At 35.7% G+C, this 22,419-nt stretch overlaps 2 protein-coding genes across 2 annotated transcripts in view; one reads left to right on the top strand and one right to left on the bottom strand.

Annotated features, from left to right (window-relative positions):
• The window catches only part of LOC128669732 (innexin shaking-B-like), a 47,099-nt gene that overhangs the window by 5,299 nt on the left and 19,381 nt on the right, over positions 1-22,419 (top strand). The gene's annotated exons all lie outside the window — the stretch shown is intronic.
• LOC128670367 (uncharacterized) lies at positions 14,860-22,326 on the bottom strand. The gene is made up of 6 exons (XM_053745976.1): positions 22,047-22,326; positions 20,267-20,421; positions 18,411-18,501; positions 17,452-17,598; positions 16,961-17,080; positions 14,860-15,333 (listed from the first exon to the last, which is right to left on the bottom strand). The coding sequence occupies exons 1-6, from the start codon at positions 22,107-22,109 to the stop codon at positions 15,100-15,102; spliced, it is 810 nt and encodes a 269-aa protein (XP_053601951.1). The 5' UTR covers positions 22,110-22,326; the 3' UTR covers positions 14,860-15,099.

Genomic DNA, 22,419 nt, shown 5'->3' with positions numbered 1-22,419 from the left:
CTCTTGAAGTTTTCCATGTAATAATTAAAAACATCTTTACTTATAGAATCTACTATTTAATTAGTTCAACATTGAAATGTATTTCAATAAGTGTTTCAGCCAATTAATTAGCGCAGTTAGGTACTTATTCAGAGAAAATATAACATCATTTCGGGAATGATGCCCTTAATTAATTTATTTGAATATTTAGAGAATTTTTTTTTTTGCTGTGTAACCAAGCGCTGTATTTTAACATGAATTCATTCCAATAAAGTATTACACAATACAACAACAAGTAACTTAAAATGGCGCCACATTAATCTTAAAATGGTCGGTACAGCTCACGCACATTATACCATAAAAACAAAACATATAATTATAACCAGCCAGTGTCGTACAACTTTTTTATTTCGCCGTCGTATACAGCCAGTAACGTGTACATAAAGTATCGGTGCAAGGCGCACGAATATTGGATCGCGTATTTCGTTACGTTATCTCGATGACCCAAGTTTACGATGTCTGCACGATAATTTTAACGCTCAAACTTGTGCAGTACTTTTGGGAAATTTATTCGCCTATTTTTATCTAATATTCTGTCTGCATTCGTTGTGAAAATGATACTCACCTTGTTGAGCCAAAGGTATTGGATGCGAAACTCTGCAATCAAGTGGTATTGATAGCAAAACAGATATTTCTTTTTCCAAATAAAAAAAAATATATAGAGGAAAATCTAATCTCATTTTGAAGAAATCATCATCATAATCGTCATCTTAAAAATGTATATAAAAATATTTTCACCAAATCACAACTCTATTAAACCAATCACAGAAATGATGACAATAAGACCAACAAAACAATAGTCTTTCAAAAATGCCGGTATTTCTCTCCGCTAAATTAAGACCCCTTAAGACGACCATTATTCGAGCATGAGCTGAAATAATTGTTTGCTAACACCGTTATTATTATTTAAGGCCATCTTAATTGTCCCATTAAACGGGATTTGAGTTCTGCTTCGTGGAATAAGGAAAAAATGTCTTGTTTTTGTTACATGTTTATTTGGATTGTGGTGGCTATCCATTAAGCTGAGATATGCTAAGCTACGCACGCTTTTGTAGCGAGACATTACATTAAACATTTGACACTTATATAAATCTTATTCTAAATAGCATTAAATAATACAAGCAATTACGCGTGGCGGCGGTTTTGTTGAAGTAATCGTGCCACATTAATTTGTGTACCAATCAATCTAAGTCATGCTTTCGTAGACCAGCACTTGAAGCTTTAAGAATAATTGTTAATTGACATCCTTGGAGAAAAGGCTGCAGTGAATTTTTTTTTGTGCCGTTTCTTTTTCACATTCGTTTTGCAAGTCGACTATAGACTTAGTTTAAAGTAAATTTTCCGTCGATATAAGTAATGTAATTGTACAAGCTTTCTCCGACAGTTGTTTCTCCTTTACACTAATCACCAACAGAACGATTCGTTTTGTCGAGTGAAATAAGAGCTTTTAAAAAGAAACAAATCGAAATTTATACAATTACGTTGCCCTTTCAATATCAAGTATGAAAAAAAGTATATTAAGAAACCTTACCTTTCTCACTGAACACATCCTAGTTTTAGACAAACACAAAATATATGATAAAAAAATACAAAATATGACACATACAAAGACGAAATTGAGCCGCCCCTCGGTGCCCTAAGCTTAGCCCTAATTTCTCGGAAGTGGTTGTTGAGGTTGCTACTTACTCTGATAAATCACAACAGCAAATGTCCACGACGCATGACACCTTTTAAATAATTCGCCGTCAGAATGTTTCTCCTACGGAAGTTTCGTCGACAGAATGTTTCAGATTTGAGAGTTTCAACGACAGGACTTTTCTACTATGGTCTATTCTACCACAGACTCTCTCATATATAAAGGAATTTTGAGTTTGAAAATTTGAATTTAGCGTAAATTCGTATTTAATTGTAGTTGTTGTAATATTAATATCACGTTTGTGTAGTTTAGCAAAACCGTTATGAAGTCCAAATAAATTGTGTAATCTAGGTACTTCAGTACCTAGATTACACAGTATAGTAACCATAGCATAGTAAGTGAGCGTAGCTTACTCAGCAGTGGAATGCTGTCTTACCTGCGTAAGTTAGATCGTTATTGGGAGTCCTTCGGCAGCAGATGTTAGGGCTTCGTTTAATTCAAGTGGCGCTTTTCAATTAGAATGCTTTTTGTTTCTATATAATCAACAGGGAAACAGAATTTTAGCTGTTTAGGTCATTTACTGTGCATGTCATCTGTATATACACATATATATATATAAACATATAAACATATATATATATATATATATATATATATATATATATATATATATAAATATAAACATATAAACTCACAAACGCTTACCTCTTTATAATAATAGTTTAGATGAAAGACTGTTGCGTGTGGTTCCGCCCTAGTATAGAAACTCACTGTGAATGTCATACGAAGCGACATAAAAATTAAAAACTCCTTGCGCTCGTTAAGTTTTTGCTTTTGATTTACGAATAATTGGAGTCTGCCCAAAACTCAATTATGCAATGCCAAACAATGTATCCAACGCAAATTGGGAAGTCGAGAATTTGTCAAAAAACAGTTAACTATCCAATGTTGCTGGCGACATCTCATCCGCTAGAAAGTAGCTAACAGTTTCCAAACGACTGGACGCGCATTTTCCAAACATAGATAGCTTAAATGTATGTTCTCATTGTATAACTGATATATAAGGTTGAATATAGAAAATATATATATAAAAAAATAAATAAATAAAACTAAATAGCAAACATGTAAGTAGCATAAGATAGAGTAAGATAGAAACAAGTGTATTAGTTATTATAACCCTGACATATAAAGCCATGTAATAAATTATTAAAAGTAACATACAATAGAGGAACATTTATTCACGTCATATTCTAAATTAAATGATGTTTACCAAAGCTACAAACTACTAGCATTTCGGAACGACCACTGCTGAGAAGAAATGCTGAAAGAAACACATTCAAACAGTGTTGGTCCCTATTATGCCAGAAGGGCTTACAATTTTTTAAGTATAAATTTATGTATAATTTTTTATCAGTAATATAACAATGTAAGTGCACAATAATTCCCTCCTATCGTCATGTGTTAAACATATAGAGATCTTGTTATGACAAAACAAAATGTATGCAAACATTACAGCCCAACATTTGCGGTTAAGCGCAGTCGGTTAAAAGTTATAAATGCAGGCAACATTTTCAAAGGAATTCATTTAATAATCTGTTTATTCAGCTAGACTTTGCGATGTCAGTTAAATGAGTGTATTAAGATTGTCAGAGAGACCGACTCAGTAATAAAAGTTGAGCATTTTAATAGCGATTTAAGTTTTGTGAGTTGTACAGTCAACAACACAACAATTTGCACAAATCATTGCAGATCCGCCGCTATTGCCGCTGGATAAAATGTCACTTCAAAATGTGAAATATGATGTGATTTACTTCGTCGTGCTTTGATGGGTTGCTTTGTTTTACATAGGTTTTGACATTGGCATTGCGTGGATGTCTACGAAACCCTATACAATTTTTACGTTGATCCATAAACTTTACGTAATAGATTAAGAGCCTAAAGTTGCGAAACTGTTGATCACGTGTAGCTGTTGCGGGTTTATTGGTAGAATTTTGATTTAATAGTCACAGGATGAATCTCCACTTTATAGCCTTTCCCTTGACTGCCTTTTACACGTCTTTTTTTATTATTTATAGTTACTAATACTTCTTCTTTATCGAGTGTGTTATTGCTAACACTTTTGCCAGAATTATTCAAGTCGCCCAAAGGCATCTGACATGACTAATACGACTGTCTAGTTATACTTGTTTCCCTATTTTATATCCCCAGGTAAACCGCGACAAACGTGACGCCAATTTGTCTTTTTAGTAACAGTTCAAATTATCCACATGTCTTTTGGTTAATACATCTGTCACTATCCCAGGGGTAGCAGATTGAGTTGTCTCAACCGTGGCGTTATTTCAAAGGAATAGAGTTTATTATTACTGTTTTGTGACGCATGTTGCTAGACTGCAGCGAATGGCGTAGCTAGGATAACGATATTTCCTAGTGCAATAATATTATTATTATTATTTACTTTTATAAATGTTTTCTCCTTTTTTTAAATAAAAATAAAAAATAAAAAAAGGGTATACACCTCATACGCGGGCCGAAGCCAAGCGTAAGAGGGAAAAGTTTTATATGCTGAAGGTAGACGTGAGGGTAGACGAAGTTAGGAATTTACGTGTGATTCGGCATGTATTTAGTATTCCGCCTTCTGGATCAAGGAGAGTGTATAATCTGGTATGTCTAAGGTTTATTATTATTATTATTAATAATAAAGAAATAGGGCCTCATCGCAACTAAGTATGAAATGGTTGTTGGATTCCAATGCGACTCAGTTCAATTTAGGAACATAAAATGAATCGCATTCATTACTAAAAATTAACTCGATCGCGGAATAAACTGGATCGCGTTAAGAGATGATTTTAAACCACCCGATCGACGCGACGGTCGCTCGATTGTGGTTACATGCAACTCTAAATTTTGATCGCTATCTTGTATCCGGTATCAATCGTAAAATAATATTTGAAGTCGACTAGAAAATAGCAGTGAAATATTTATAAATAACTAGCTGATGCCCGCGACTTCGTTCGCGTGGCCGATCAACTTTTGGTAAGAAATCAAAATTATTGGAGAAATTTAACTGTATAGACAAAGCGTAACGATACCTGTACAGAAGATGCTCATCAGACTTAAAACTGTTTGTTAACGTATATTTCCTATAGTTTAGCTGGATCATTATGACTCTTCTTCAGGTGTTCCAGATTTTCGACTTTTATACTTCAACAGGAAATGCTCATCAGGCTGGACAACTTTTGTTAAGACATCATGCCTATATTTCGTATAGTTTAGCTGGACCATGATGGGTATGTGTCAGGTGTTCAATTTTTTCGATTTTTAAAAGTCTACAGAAAATGCTCATCAGGCTGACCAACTTTTGTTAAGGCGCTTTTGTCATATCTGTTATAGTGTAGCTGGTCTGTTGGAGTTCATCACCAGGTGTTCCATATCTTCGATTTTTATACGTCATCAGAAAAATTATACCCTATATGATGACCAGGCTTTATAGCTATACAAGAAAAAAGTTTCATTCAAATCCGTCCAGTAGATTCAGAGATTAGCGTGGGCAAATAAACTGACAAACAGACAGACTTTTTTTAAAAAATTCTTTTTCTATTTCTGATTCTCTATCGAACTCATTTTTTTTATATTTAAATATCTTCAATGTACAGAAACACCTTTTTTACTGTTATATTATATGTATTGATGATAATAAATACATTAGGTAACGTAAATGCTAAAGATTTTTATTATTTTAGACTTACTTTTAGCTGGTTGTATATAAATTTCATTAAAAATTGACAGTTAAGCATTCCTTAGTGCCAATCGACTGTAATATAATATGCTCCGCGAGAAAACGATAAAATTATTAAGAGTTTTTCGAGCTAAATGGCCTGATTAGTCAGTCCTTCAGGCAGTCATAACAAAAATAGATCGCTGCTGGTTAAAATTCAGACTTTAACAGCTCTCAGGGGCCCCCTAAGCTTAGAGCCCCAGTGAACGGTCCAGTTCCAGCGACATCTACGCCACTGCTATTTCGCTAGACGCAGCACGAAATACAATGCTATCAGCCGCTCACTGACAGTTTTCTGAAAACTATTGTTGAAGTTGCTTTGTACGCGAGTGTACGGTACATAAGTTTTGTTGCAAGAACTTTGCTCTTACGTGTACCTGAAGCAGATAACACTTGTGTAACCATAGACAACAAAATATAATCATAATCTGTACATATTGTTTTTTATTATTTATAAAATTTGCAATGATTTAGGTTAGCTTGATGTGCTAATATACTACTATTTTCTCGAGATCTTATATATTAATCAACCAGCATTTTCTGATACCAATTCGACACTAAAATGAGAGAGAGAGAGAGAGAGAAGGCTGTCTCTCTAATACTTGCGAGTTCCCCGTTTCTTACGAAGTTCTAACGCTGCGAACCAAAGAGTCGTGTGTGATTGTTATTTCTACTTTACGCAAGCAATCTTCGTGAAATTTTCTACACACATAGTAGAACGGAGAAGAACACAGTGGTACCTTTCATACCACAAAATAGTATACCCGTGGGAACATCACGTGGCCGAAGCAGCAAACAAATTGACTATATAATCATAACCATCCATACATAGGCCCTCATTGAATTCCTATTTTTACACCCAACATATAATCTCACAAGATTTACGGGTGCTGACCGTGTCCTCGTGGACCGATTAAGATGCCAGGGCATTCAGATAAAATTCCGGGCCCTATATCATGGCATTACGAGCTCAAGGCCCCGCAGGACCTAATGGGCCCTTCGATGGTACATGAAAAATTGGAGGCCGCAGGGCTAGGCATACATCGTTATAATTTGGAAAATATTTGAAACTAGTTTATGATTATGGCTTCCCACTATTTTTTCGGGATTAAAGGTCACTCTATGTCTTTCTCCATACTTCAAACTACACGTATGCTAAATTTCAAGAATATTTAATGAGTATACAGAAGAGGTAACAAATAAACTGACAAACTTACGTTACAATAGTTTAAAACATCCATTAAAATACTTGTTTTTACTCAAAAATCTGATCTTAGTGATACTAAGTTATCCGTATGTCGTTCTGTCAAGGCTCTTTTTCTCAGAAACACGGCGGTATCATGTTAAAATAAAATGTATGTCAAATACTCGTGTTTTTTTCAACACACATCAATATCGCCTCGTATAACTTATGGTGAAAACAGTCTCGCTCTCATATCGGCGTTTTCCCGGTTTCTTCCTAAGCCATTGAGCGTCGGAGTCCAGGGTCCGATAAACAAACACAGTGAACAACTTATGGTTATAAAATATGGTGATATTTTAAGCATTTCTTTACACCTTTCTAGATTAAAATAAGCGAAAATATTCAACATTGTTAAGAAGAATCGTGTGAATTAAATAAATGGAAAAAATGCTTTAGACACCGCCATGTTTATCGCTTTGGCTTCTTTATTTTTTAAATATATGTTCTGTATTGTTGCGCACCCACTCTTGGCAATAAATCGTGAGAATCCCTAAATCGCTAAGTATAGAGATTTACGCCGAGGTTGCTGGGTTCTCATTGATTTTTGGCCAGCAAAGGATTATGCTTTCTTCGCGAAATCGCGGTACGTAATGTAAGCGTTATGTTAATTTATATTACTTAAACTTTAAACATATAACCTCAAGTATTTTAACGGGACTTAGCACAATATTTTTGTTATTTAATTAATTATATAGAATAGAAAAATGTTTATTTAAAATGCTACTGACACAAGTATATACTTAATAGATGACGTTAAACTTAAGCGGCGTGAAACATTTCAATTCTGTAGAACAAGCTGAAGTAGGTTTGCTTACTGTTCTGTGGTAATTACTGTTGTCCCATGGTGAATGGAAATTTGTATAATAATATTAGTTCTTGTCCGCGGCTCTATCTTCACCTTCATCCGGAATGGAAGGTACCCTATGTCTCTCAAACTACACGTATGCAAAATGTCAAGAATATTTTTTGAGTGGAAAAAGCGTGAGGAGGTAACAAACAATCTTAATTTCGCATTTACAATATTAGTTAGGATTAGAAAGTTACGGCTAAACCGAAATGCGGCTACATCTATATATTTCGTGGTTAACAATTTGATTACACGCATGGTTCTTCGCTCGTTATGTATTATCGGAAACCATTTTGTCAACCTTTTGCAGATGTGTCATATCTATACCATCGCTATATAGTAAATAAACGATCTCATATAAACTACGCAATATTTATTCATTTGAGCCGGCATCTGTCTGTGTTCGTTCATGTTCATTCATTCCTTATTCAATTTAGGATGATATACCTACCTACATCTCTTATTGTGATTGTGAATTTGAATTCATAGCTGGCATTACAGACCACCAACAGGCTGGAGGTTTTCGGGTGGCTTTTTTAACCCCGACATCGACATATACGTATGTCGATGTCGGGGTTAAAAAATCCATATACGTATGACGAGTATTACGATCTAAGAAAGAAATTAAGCATTATAGTGACCTTGTGACGTCTCAAACAGCTCGGTGGACGGTCACCTTAACGCAATAAAAGTTGATAGGTTCCCGTTAACGTAAAAGTATTAATCAGGTTATTTAATCACCCCCCTCCCCTCCTACGCCAAGATTTGATGGCTCATTTTCAGTTTATGGCGATTTTAGAACTGGCAACTTTTTAGTGTCTTATGCATAAAAAGTGTACGTCTGATTTATTATCTGTACAGTTTTAATTGCTAAATTTATTGTAACTACAGAAACAGTACTTTACATTATAAAGTTTGTGGCTAACATGTTAATCATATATTTTGCCATACATATAGTCGCTAAATTTTCTTCAAACACCCAATTCGTATTTACTCAGGTTTTTTTTTTTGTTAATATATTTTTCTTTCTTTCATGCCAAAAGCGAAATACCAAATTGAGTAATATGGAAAGAGTTGGGCCTCATAACCACAAAATCTATCCACACATCAAAGATACGTCATTTTATGTCGGCCCGGCTTATCAGCTAAGTATCCCCCAAATTGCCATTAAATAATATTCCGAGCCAGGGTTGCCAGTCTCTACAATATTTTTATGTTTTAATTATTAATTATTTATCCTTATACTTACATATTATTATACAAAGTCCTCTGCCGCGTGTGTCTGTCTATCTGTTCTCTATAAACTCTAAAACTATTGCACGGTTTTCATGCCGTTTTTACCAATTTGGTGTGTATAATTTATTATATTTTTACAGGTGAAATTTTTAGTCTCAATATGTACAGAATCACGCGAAAAATAATTGTAATTTAAAAAAAAAATGTTCCTCTGCTTCTCTAGGACGTTCCTCTGCTTCTCTAGGAACAATAGAAAAATATGGGATGTATCTGCTAATTCTCCTCTCGTGTTGATTGCAAAAATCATTCAAGGGCTAATAACCAGAGCAATTTACTATTTCAAAATCTCAATTATTTGTATCACAACAAGTTACCTAGTTTGCTATAATTTGACGACCTCGGTGGCGCAGTGGTAAAGTGCTTCCCTCTGAACCGAGAGGTCCCGGGTTCGATCCCCGGTCGGGTCATGATGGAAAATTATCTTTTTCTGATTGGCCCGGGACTTGGATGTTTATCTATATATGTATTTGTTATAAAATATAGTATCGTTGAGTTAGTATCCCGTAACACAAGTCTCGAACTTACTTTGGGGCTAGCTCAATCTGTGTGATTTGTCCTAATATATTTATTATTATTATTTATTTATTTAAAATCATATAACTATTATTACATATTTATGAAATGTGCCATGTGGCTACCCTACCGGTGATGTTAGGAAGGTTGTAGGGCTGCCCCGCGCTTGTTAAATACGCTGTTAATATTTAAAGGGTGCGAAAATGTCCGTATGTCTTTAAGGCTACCGGCGCGGCGGAGGGATTTCGGCATTGTTTTGTAATTAAATTCGAAGTAGACTCTAGTGAAGGGATTATAAGGTAACTCATGAGAGGTTCGTGAGAAGTTTAATTAGTCATGTAAAGCTTGCGATTTTTAAAACACGCTTTTATTAGGTCGACCTGTGTGTATGTAAGAAACTACGTAATGGATTCTAAGGTAACTAATTTAACCATGAAAATTTGCAGCTGTTTGTTAGTTCTGATGACTTCTATTAGTCCTGTAAAGATCCCAATAATTATTTCTCTTTAATATCTCCTACGTACAGACATAGCCCCTTTACAGTTTTAATTGTATTCATGCATACAAATTTATGTCATAATTTAACATGGCATACTTTTACTTATCATAATAATAGTCACGCATAATATTAATTTGGCATAATATTTTAGGCACAATTTTTTTACGCATACCTACCATAGGCATAACAATTTTTAAGAATTATATTCTAAAGCATATTGGTGGCTTATGGGTGGCAGAAGGGCCACCGCACGTACGGCTACACAACAGCTTTATGTAAAATAAAATTATCGTAAAATACATTAGCTAAACTATAATTATGCTTATTGAAAACGTATGCCAAAAAACAATTATGTCAAAATATTATTATGTCAAAATAATATATGCCTAACTCGTTATGCTAAATTAAATTAGGATAAAAAAATTATGCAAAAAATGGGATCCTGTTTTATATTATATGTATAGATTACATTCTAAAAATCAGTACAATGATGCTACTTATGTATATATATATATACATAAGACACTGAATAACTGACTGACATAGCAAAGCACAGCCCAAACCGCTGGGTCTAAAAACTTCAAGTTTGGCACCTTATGTGGTCTAGGGGTGCACTAAGAAAGGATTTTTCAAAAATCATCCTCTAAGGGGTCAAAAAGGGGGTTTAAAATTTGTATGGTATAGAAATTCACTATGAAAACTATTAAAAAACTAGTTTTAAGATAAATCTCGTCTAATAGACCCGTGAGAGTTATATTTTTTTTTGGGAATTACATTAGTATTGATGTAGTTCTCTCACCGGTCATTGTACCTCTATACTATGTAATTGTGAATTCAAAGAGGCGTCAAGCCAAATATTGTCCAGCCGCCCTTAAATTAAGAATATAGAAACGTGACACGATTTATCTATTCCACCGAGCGCGATTGCCAAAATGTTTGAAATACTCGACTGCATCTACAACGTCGACAATTTTTCATGATTCTCCGGAACCGAACCCGTTCTGGCGATAAAATTGTGCAACTAGCCGTATGACAGTACAACAAATGCGATATTTTATGTGTGAACAAACGATCTTTTCATAAAAATAACTGTAACGGTCGTAACTGAAATAAGGAGGGGACAGATATGACGGCGCATACGAAGCGCGTTTTAGCCAGATCACATTATTTATACAACCAATGAGGGTCGCGAGAGTAAGAAAGAAAATCAATGAAATCAAATTTAATAACTGTTGATACGAGTATACGGACCTAATTAATATTATTTTAGGGTCCAACTCAAGGAGAAAGTAATTTTGTTTGTTACCTCTTCACGCTGTATCTACTCAACCAATCTTCTTGAATTTTAGCATACATGTAGTTTAAAGTATGGAGAAGGACATAGGACACTTTTCATTCCGGAAAAATAATTCCTTAAAGCAGCAGTTCAAAGCTAGTTTTTAATTACTGGCTTACTTATGTCGGATGGTAATTTTTAATTTTGAGCTCATACGTATAAAGCTCAAAATAGAATGAGCGAAATATTGTTTTCATTATTAATCGTATCTTCAATTATAAGCTTTAAATAAATAAATATATTAGGACAAATCACACAAATTGAGCTAGCCCCAAAGTAAGTTCGAGACTTGTATTATACTAAATCAACGATAACATATTCTATAACAAATACATATATAGATAAACATCCAAGACCGGGGCCAATCAGAAAAAGATCATTTTCCATCATGACCCGACTGGGGATCGAACCCGGGATCTCTCGGTTCAGAGGCAACCACTTTACCACTGCGCCATCGAGGTCGTCAAGCTTTGTATGTAGGACAATAGGTAATATTGGAATGCGCCAGCTCTCGTCTCCCTAGGTCATTCTGCTAAGTTCTCGAGTTTTCTAACGTGAACGTATCTGTATATTCATATGATCCTGTGACCCAAAAAGAGGGGTGTCATAAGTTTGACCGCTAAGTGTGTCTGTTTGTCCGTGCCTGCTGACCGATTTTGATGCGCTTTTTTTATTTGATAGCTAGTTTTATGCAATGGTTCTTAGATATGTTTGATCACAATCGGTTCAGCCGTTCATAAGTTGTTGCGAAATGAATATTGAAAGTCGGGGTTTTTTTTATTTTGCCTAACAAATAAACTTGTATCCTTATGTTATCCTTCGTTTGACGAACTTTTCCGTAATAAACAACAACTTTATAACAAAATATGCATACCTGTAACATTTTTCATGCAAGCTTTACTTTTGATCTATAAATTAATTCACTTCCAATAATTTTCGTGTGTAGTTTTTTTACATATATTATTTCTGTTGACTGTGTATTTTGTGGCCCCTAACCTGCGATCGTAAATCGTACCGGAATGATCTGCGCCCGCGCATACATTACATCTGGGACGGAGCCACGGGATTAACACGATTTATAGAGCAAACACTAACGACTCTTAAAACTTAATTTAATTTCCACTTTTCTGTTAATGTTTACGAGTGGTGTGATGTGTGTGCGACGAATTTGTGTTAATTTACGATCGTTGTCATAAAGTTTTACACTATTCTGTTTTTAATAAACATTAAGAACTATATTATTTTAATTGGTTCATATTGATATATTTGGGGCATATGATTTTTATTCACCACTTCACACAATTTTAGAATTTTCCCTCTTTTATATTCGCTTGTTCCCTGCATTTCCTTGCATTGACGACCTCCGTGACCTCCGTGATCATCGGTCATCATGTCGGACTGCTACACTGGAGGTCCCGGGTTCGAACCCCGGTCAGGTCAACACAGAAAATGATCTTTTTCATATTGACCTGGGTCTTGGATGCTTATATAAATATGTATATATATTATAGAATATACAAATAATTTATATTTAAAAAATGGTAAGCCCTTCTGGCATAATAGGGACCAACACTGTTTGAATGAATTTCTTTCGGCATTTCTTCTCAGCAGTGGTCGTTCCGAAATGCTAGTAGTTTGTAGCTTTGGTAAACATCATTTAATTTAGAATATGACGTGAAAAAGTGCCTGTGAAGGCCTAATTTCTGAATAAATGATTTGATGTTGATTTTGATTTTGAATATTGCATCGTTGAGTTAGTATCCCATAACACAAGCCTCGAACTTACTTTGGGGCTAGCTCAATCTGAGAGATTTGTTCCTTAAGTATATTTGTTATATGTTTGTTTGTCATTCACGGCTGTGTTCAATTTTGGAGATTTAACTATGATTTAATGACTGCGCCTACGTCAACCCTTTTTGGAAATGCGGTTGATATCATCTGCCAAGGCTATGGGTCCATATATCACCTCGTACGACATCCACGGGTGAATATGGAGTAGTCCTATTCTAGGGCGGAACCACACCATTGACGCATATCCTCCGTGATGATATTAACCGCAGCAAAGGTTGCCTCTTCATCGATTGGATAGTCAGCTAGTAATATAACTAGCGGCCCGTCCCGGCTTCACTCGGGTAAAAACGTAATAAATTATACACTTTAAACCTTCCTCAGAAATCACATTATTTATTGGTGAAAACCGCAATCCGTGCAGTACTTTTTGAGTTGAGCGAACAGACGAATAGACAGATGCGGTAGAAGACTTTGTTTTATGATATACGTAAGGAAGCGCGTGGGTGAAGCGATTGACGTAGGCCGGCAACTCGAAGCCAAAAATAGAATCACTTACTAAAAAGTAACTTTCACAAAAACACATCGATTTGCTAACAAAATATATCGATTTCGTAGCGAGTTTCCTGGCAAAATCGATAGCATTGTGAGATATATCGCGGAGTTTACGAGCTATAAATTCGACTTCAATAAAAATTTGGTCAAGTGCGAGCCCAGGTGTTGGTTCTGTTCCGTAGTTTTTGTATTTATTTTTTATTTTATTTATTAAGGTATACACAAAAGGTTACAATCAATTTAAACAGATATATAACAAAAGTTATGAGCCAGACTGTGACCTAAAAGCTTGTACACACAACATGACAAACATATGAAAATATAGTTCCACAAAGTAACAAAGTGCTGAGCAAACAGTTTTTCTTTTTCTTTTTTTTTACATACCTACAGTTCCTTTTTTAATTAAAATAATATATCAACACGACTCTAAGTATATATGTAGTCGTAAAAGTTATATCGGATGTCTTTAGCCGACTTCAAAAAATCTATCACCATTTAGACAAAAACGACTTACACAGAAATGTATTAAAACTTATAGATATAACTATACTGATTCTTACCAGTCTTTAAGAATAAGATGAATAAAGACTATAGTTATCCAATTGTTTTGTAGCATTTGAACGTGAAACGCGTGAAATTGACTGTCAATTCTAGGTATGACAGGAACCTAAAAATTCAAGGTATGAACTTTATATATAATAATCTGGTGTTGTTCTTTACAATAATTAATATTAAAATGAAAAACAACAACCTTTGTTAAAAATCCTATTTTAGTATACAATTTTGCATATTAATAATAGCAAAGAGTTGAGACGGAACCCTAAATAGCGGTGCATTTGAAAAATACAGCTTGCTACACCAAGAGTGTTATAAGAGCTTCTGGCAATCCTCAACAGTAACTGGTATTCTTATAACGGCGATTTAACGGCTGCCAGTAATGCGGTCTCATTAAACTGTACCTTTGTGTTGGATTTATGACCAATATATCACTTAGAGAATAAATATGTTGCGAAAGTTCTTCAAAATAGATTAAGGTGTAATAAAATGGTCTAGTAGTGTCCATCTGTAAGCTGTGTGCGTGGTGCGACTTTGCCATTTACATCTCACTATCGATCGAGTCGATTCGCAGTGTCCGCAGCTAACCAATCACAGTGCGCCATTGTGACGCAACGACAACCACACCGCGTTGTGATTGGTTCGCTGCGTCTCACTTCGAATCAACTCGATAAATTAGAAGTGAAATCCCGTACTTCGCCTTCTGTTTTGTTGTTAACATATGTTCCGTTGTCTTGTGATCTTATTCTTTCTTATTCAGTGTGTTAGAGCCACACCACATTTAAAAAAATCTTTATTTCAGACTAAAATTAAGTATTTATTATTTTAAATTAAATGATGTATCCCAATATAGATGAACAATATGACAGAAAATTTTAAAGTTTACTTTTTACATTGACCCCGGTCTTCGCGGCGTCTCATCCCCGAACGCGACCAGGATGAGTAAAAAAAAAGAGAATGAGAGAGAAAGAGGGCAGGTGAAACAAAACAAAAGCTCGTAAAACACAAGAATTCACGTCAAGAAACAGCTTTATCATTGACAATGGCGAGCCAGGTAGACGGGCAGGTGTCCTTGAACACCGGACTATAATGGGCCAGGTGGATGTCAAGGAGTTCCGATATGGGCAGTAGCCTCGCGGCCAGCGCCTTCAGCATCTCCACCACTTGAGGGCCCACCATGGCTGGTTTCGTGGCTAACGTCTCGATGGCATTCGTGCGTAGCGCGAAGTTCACTGTGGTACGGAGGTGGTACTGCAAAGAAAAAAACGGGATGCACTCCGGGAGTGCCATCTGAAGTGAAAACTTGAATATTAACGTTGTGCATTTTTGATGTCGAATTTTCGATTAGAGATGTCTTACGAATTTTCGATTCGTAAGACATTTCTAATCGAAAATTCGACACGTGACCTGAGGGGTTAGTGCGGATTTGCATTTCATATCTCACCATCGAATCTAATCGAAGTGAGAGTTGCGCCATTGTGATGCAACGACAACTGCTTCGTATCTGCATTTCACTTCGAATCGATTCGATGGGGAGAAGTGAAATTCAAACCCAAACTAACCCCTCAGCTCACGTGTCATGAAGCGAGTTTAACATATTTTACCCATCATATAAAGTGCGCAACGCCGCTAAAGAAGTTTTCACTTCAAATATATGTTAGTTACTTAGTCCGATCGGTCGGACATAAACTAAAATTTCTGTTTAATCGAACCAACAGGGAAAAAGATCATGTCATTCGAACGGTAGGACAAAGGCGAGTCTGACCACGTGACTTGAGTGGATGGGATTGTAGAAATTAAAATCACAAAATTTATTCAAAGATCTTGGACAATGGAATGAGTTCTGTATGTATACCTTCTGTATATGTAAAAGTGACTATACGGTAACTCATCATTCATGACGAAATCTTGCAACCTACTAGTGGCCTATTAAGATTAAATTTGGCAGAAAGGTAGACCTTGAATAATAGATATCCGCTATGAAAGGATTTTTAGAAGAGTGATCGCGGACGAAGCTACGGGCAAAAGCTAACTGAGATGTTTAACAAAAGGGAAAATCCCTACCCAAAAGGAACCCTAAAAATAAAGATCAATAAGTATCAACAAGGAATTATAATCGGCACTCGGATCACAATCATAACCTGTTTTGACATACCTTTTGACTATGTACATTATGTACTTTTATATATTATTAGAAAAAAAAAACATTGTAAGAAACAATAATGGTAAGACGATCTGGCATGATAGGGATCAACACTGTTTGAATGAGTTTCTTTCGGCATTTCTTCTCAGCAGTGGTCGTTCCGAAATGCCAGTAGTTGGTAGCTTGTGAGAAATAACTATAAATAAAAAAATTGCCGAGAAAAAGTGCCTGTGAAGGTCTAATTTTTGAATAAATGATTTGAATTTGAATTTGGACGTATTGAAGAAACCTATCGCACAAAGAAACCCATAGAGACAAAAAAAAAGAAAGTGCTTTGGGATTTCATTAACTTTTTTGGGTAGTAAAGAATAGAAAACGTTGGTATTGATAATTATATAGGGAGATAAAAAGTTTATTTGCATATTGAGACACGTGTGAATAATTAAAAGTTGGAACATGCGATAGATATACACATCTATAAATAACAATAATAAGATTGTTTCTCTGACGTAAATGTGTGGCGCGGTGATACAAATTGGCGACAACTCAGTGGTGGGAATCGCTCAAGGAGCAAACACTGATTTTCAGTCTTCACCATAAACGGACACATTGAGCCGCCGCCGTCCGCTGGACACGACTCATCTAACATTAATAAAGAGTGGTAGTATCCAACACTGTACAGTTATTATGTCATGAAAATATTGTGATTAAATCATAAAAAGTAGTAGTGAATACCTGAATGAGCAGCGCAATCGCTACATGCACTGGTTTAACCTCCAAAGCTTTTAACTTTTTCACTAGTGTTCTTGGCGTTAAGTCGTCCAGACGACCCAGGTGAGATAATATTCTTGGTGCCTGATATACAGTGCAAATTACATAAATAAATGCATAATAATAAAAGTATTAAAGTTAACTTTAGAAAAAGACTTTGTGATGGGAGCTACAGCGGCGCGTAAGGCTGTCGTCTGCGACGATGTAACAGCGTGGGCTAAGTTGCACTCCTCCGACTGGACTATGGGTTACTCCGACTAGTTGACCAGGGGCAGTCGTCCAACTTTAAAAATAGTTGGACCACAGTGCCTTTTTAGAGTTCCGTGATCCAATCCATTTAAAAAATTATCAATCTTGTCGCCTCTCAGCTGTCTAGGCCATTAGTCACTTCATACGACATCAAAGAGAGGATAATAAGTGTATTTTAGGGCGGAACCACACGCCGGACTACTTACAGTGAACATGATGTCGTAAAGTCTGGCGCACGCGTGGAACACTTGCACGTCAGCCATCTGGTCGTGCATGTCGCGACTCTCCACCGACATATAGTATCTGTGCGCTGTGTCTATTCTGTTCGAGGCGCTGATATTGCGAGGTAGATCCTGGTGACAAGAGTCATGTATGATATATATTCATGATTGATTAATAGAAAACTGTTTATATTCCCAAAGAGCGTTACACAGCTAAAGGACAGGCAGGCGGTCGGTTGTTAAATCATAGCCATAACTAATATTAAACTTTCGACTTTCATTATTAATTGCTTAATATAGATTTACGTTTAAGCGCGCACGTACCTGTTATACTTCCGACGTTTCGTCCAAATAAATGTTCAAAATGTGGTTATTTTTTTATAAGAAACTAGGGCTTTGGGGCGTCACAGATTCAAATGTAACCGGGAACTCGCGAAGATGAAAGAGAGAGAGAGAGGGAATTTTTTTACTATATTCACCTTTAACAACCTGTTGCCCGTGGTTCCGTTTGCGGCAAACACAAGCCTATATCACTCTCCAGCTATCCTTCCATCTCCAAAACGAAAATAACCTTAATAATCCTTCACTTTCACGTGAAAGAAGAACAAATATGTATACACGTTGTTGTCTACATCCGACTAATATTATAAATGCGAACGTTCGTGAGGATGTACGCGTGAGTTTACTCTTTCACGCGAAATCAACTGGACGGAACGAAAGAACAGACGAAAAGACGAAGACTAACCTGGAATCACACATAGGGTACTTTTCATCCCGAAATTCCCAAGGGAGCGAAGCCCCGGGGCGCAACTAGTTTATAATAAGCCCAATAAGCCCGTCAAATTTAGCTGAATAACATATTAGGGTACTTTTTATCCCCAAATTCCCCGGGGCGCAGCTAGTTTACCATATTAATTAGTGTACAAGTATGGATTTACTATTACCTTAGCTATATCAATAAGTTTCATGATGAGCGAGGAGTATATTCTACGGCTGATGGCGTCAGTGCGACGTGCTCTGTAATTGTCTACCTCTCTGAAGCAAATACAAGTTATTAGAACATTGAGATATACTTAAATTAACCAATTTAAATTTGTAAGAAAACCCCTCCGAAGTTTCTGGCATCTACTCATCTCGAAGAGCTGTTAAAGACAAACAAACATACACTCACTCTGTCTGATAGATAGTATGGAAGTATTTAAAATGTTGACTGTGTCCTGAAGGTCTTGACTTTGAAATCATATTGAGAAGGGACTAAATATAATCGAATCCACATACTCATATGGAATCAAAAAAAAAAAATGAAATTTTGCACTCAGAGATTAAATTCTTACGTGCATTGTGGAGTAAACTCACTGCGGCCGATGGAAACGCAGTGAGAAATTCGAAAATTATAAAAGACAAAGTCGCACTAGACACACAGATAGATAATTTTGCGAGATATTTTCGGGGCGAAGGAAAAGTTTATCGAGACTAAATTTTCGGTTTTTGTTTTATTCACTTTCTATCGCATCGGATTTCCTGAAATTCCCACAGTAACCTGAAAAAAAATATCCACGAAAAACTAGTTTTGTTATATTCTGCTAAGTAATGCTCCATCTTGTGCTTAACACTAGACTGTCATAATGGGTCAAGAGGCGTGAGCGAGGTACGCGACAAGTGTGCTGCACTCGTCCGCAGTTATCTCATCACTAGGCTTTGTTTTGTCCAAGATTGTCTTATGCTTCATTTCGGTACACATTTCTGGTTTTTCATTGCAGATAATAAAAACACTCATATAAACTACGCAATGCATGAAGAATTCGCGTCGACATCTGCCATTAGAACTAGGGTGAACGTCGTGTTGTCCAGTAAGTAACGGTACTTTAAACCACAACTTATTAACCGTTGCACATTTGTAGGAGTTTTTGTTCTTATTTCAGAGTTGTGTGGCGCAGAGTAAATGCTCGACACAGTTGACACATACGAAATACTTGTAACAAATTAAACTTGTTTTATCTTATCGCGTTCATGGATATAATTATAATAATGTATGAAACGTCCCTCTCTGTTGTGGATATTTCCCCGATTGTTTCTCAGCCGTTGAGCGTCGGAGTACAGAGTCTACTTGTCTATATTATGGTCTTCACTTCGTACGGTCGTCAAATCAAATAATTTATACAGGAATTAGACTTTCACAAGCACTTTTTGACGTCAAATTGTATATTATACTAGCTACTAAAATATAATAAATTATACACCTAAACATTCCTCAGGAATCACACTATCTATTGTTGAAATGAAAATCCGTGAAGTAGTTTTTGAGTTTATCGCGAACAGATGGACAGACGCGGCAGAGGACATTGTTTTATAATATACGTATGGATACTAATTTCTCACAAGCTTAAAAATAGATAAAACTTTAAAATTAAATCACAAGGGTACTCATTTATATCACCTTTCAAACAAAGAAAAATCAATACCTCTTCATTTATATACATAGACAGAATGATAAACACACTCGTCTTAATTATTTTTTTCTCTGTATGTACTATCGGTACTAATAATGTGATTCTATAAAAGTGTTCGAAGCTTCAAACTGCTTGTATAATGAAAGGTGTCGATATAATTATCGAATTATCGATATAATTATCGAATACCACATTTCATTATGTTCTTTGTACGATGTCTTATTTTAACGATGCTTTATTAATGCCATTTTTAATTCTCGATTTTCGTTGGTAATGTGGACTTTTGCGGTCCACTGTACCTTACAGTTTAAACGTTACAGCGCTGTTTCATTACAGTCCATCTAGTTTACCTTTTAACAATGTACTTGATGACTAGAGACATGGTCCTGTTGAGGTACACCTGGTTCTCCTTCTTCAGATCAAAGAGAAGTTCCTCGTCGAAATTGGAGTCCTGTAGAGCCTCGACAATGCCTTTGGCCAGTCGGCGATTTTTTTGGAAGTATTCCTGGAGAAATATATATATATGTATATATATATATATATATATATATATATACCTACTTCGTAAATCGCGCGTGTATCGTGACCTTTTTCAACGCATTTGAAGTCGACAAGGATATATTTCTATAAACTAGAGAATTAATTTTAAGATTAACTGTGTCAAAAATGGTAAATCCGTGGCATAGAAATTTTGACAAGCCATGATAGTTCTAGACATATCGTAGTCTATGTTACAAGGAATATCGTATGGGAGTAAGAATATCTTCCTTACACATTCATATTTAATCTGTAAAGGATTTTAGTAGCTATGGTGGAATAATAATTTCACACACATGAACCCTGAAAACATAACGCTGTTTTTTATGTATAGTTATGTAAAAAGATTCGTGAACAAATGTGGTGGAACTAGTAAATTTAGAATGAGCTTTTCAGTCGCTATTGAGGGTGGCATAATTTCTCCAGAATAAAAATATTGTAGTTCCATGAATAGGTCAGAGCAACCCATAGCTATATTGAAATATTTTATTGCTAAAAAACTACCCATTGTAAATTTTATTCGTACACACAAAACGGTTGCGAAAATCTTTCTGTAAAATCCGAAACAACTGAATGCGACTGTTAAAAAAAAATCACTTTGAATAGTTGATACATTTTGCATGCACGAATTTGGCCAGAAGCGAAATTGGGAGTGAATTTAGCTGTCATCGCGCCTTATACAAAACCGTATACAGAATAAGCCGAAACGGTACCACATGTATTGTTTTAAAAACAAATTGTAGCATTTTGGCTGTATGGAGCGCCTGGTCTGTGCCTGGTTGCAGCTGTTTAAAATTCGAATATACTAGCGGCTCCCGACAACACAATTGCTCCCGACAACAGCGCTAACAAGATAACAGTGTAAGGATAGTTTGGTACTTTTCTGCTGAAATTCCTGCCTTTTTTACATCGTGTTTAAGCAGGTCAAAATTTTACTCTATATATACTTAATCTGCAACGATAAAGTTGTCGATGGAGCAATGCAAAAAAATATTACCTAATGGTATTTTTTAACCCCCGACGCAAAAAGAGGGGTGTTATAAGTTTGACCGCTATGTGTGTGTCTGTGTACGTTGCACCGTAACTCATCAACGGGTGAACCGATTTGGACGCGATTTTTTTATTTGATAGCAATATTTATGCGGTGGTTCATTAGATATGTTTGATCAAAATCGGTTAAGCCGTTCGAAAGGTGTAGCGAAATGAAAATAACCCCGACTTTCAGTCTTTTAATTTGGGGTTTTTTTAATTTGTCTAACAAATAAACTTGTTATATAGAAGTTAATTTTGTTTCATGTTGCTATCTAGTTTCTTCCAAAGAAAGAAAAAATATTTGCAAATACAAATGTAACTAGGTACCTACATCCAAATTGGTCTTAAAAAGGTATGCAAAAATTAATAAATGTGGGGCATGGTAGGTAATCTACTAAATAATAGCAAAAAAACTTACACACACGGTATACAGAAATAGTACACACATATTATGTAACACACATATTGATTTGAAAAAGTCTGAAAATTGGCACATACTGTTATTTGAATGTCCTTCACAATTTTCTTTCGGAATTGTCCATATATATATATATCACTCACCTCCGGCATACTACCGGTGCACGTTCCGATCGCTAAAACCAAAAGAAGAATCTGGACTTCCATTCTCAGCTACAATATGCACTTTAACTGCCAACACTCATTTTATTTCAACTGTATCTCGCTGTACACAGGGAATATTCAACGAATCCACTTAAAAATTCACACAGTGGGAATTTTCTCTTTGGTTTGCGGCTTAGAAATGTATTTTAGCGTTCAAAAACGCGTTTAAAAGTGATGAATAAAATGTTATTTACATAAAAAAGACGTGAAACCATTGCAGGGTTATTCCGCAAAAAGGAAATTGTTTCGGCTATGCGGTTCCGTGTCGGTCCCGTTTGTATCCGACTGTCGGATTACTTCCGTGTGTGAAATA

The sequence above is a fragment of the Plodia interpunctella genome, chromosome 5 (assembly GCF_027563975.2).
Source record: "Plodia interpunctella isolate USDA-ARS_2022_Savannah chromosome 5, ilPloInte3.2, whole genome shotgun sequence".
Taxonomy (NCBI): Eukaryota; Metazoa; Arthropoda; class Insecta; order Lepidoptera; family Pyralidae; genus Plodia; species Plodia interpunctella.
Note: the sequence above shows the minus strand (reverse complement) of the source record. Positions and strands in the feature narration are given on the sequence as shown.

Bases quoted from the DNA above. Each gene is read 5' to 3' on its own strand.
- LOC128670367 (XM_053745976.1), bottom strand. From the start codon at position 22,109: ATGGAAGTCCAGATTCTTCTTTTGGTTTTAGCGATCGGAACGTGCACC. The intron at 17,599-18,410 runs GTAATAGTAAAT...TCTTGTCACCAG, and splicing joins AACTTATTGATATAGCTAAG to GATCTACCTCGCAATATCAG. The intron at 17,081-17,451 runs GTAAGTAGTCCG...ACTGTATATCAG, and splicing joins TTTACGACATCATGTTCACT to GCACCAAGAATATTATCTCA.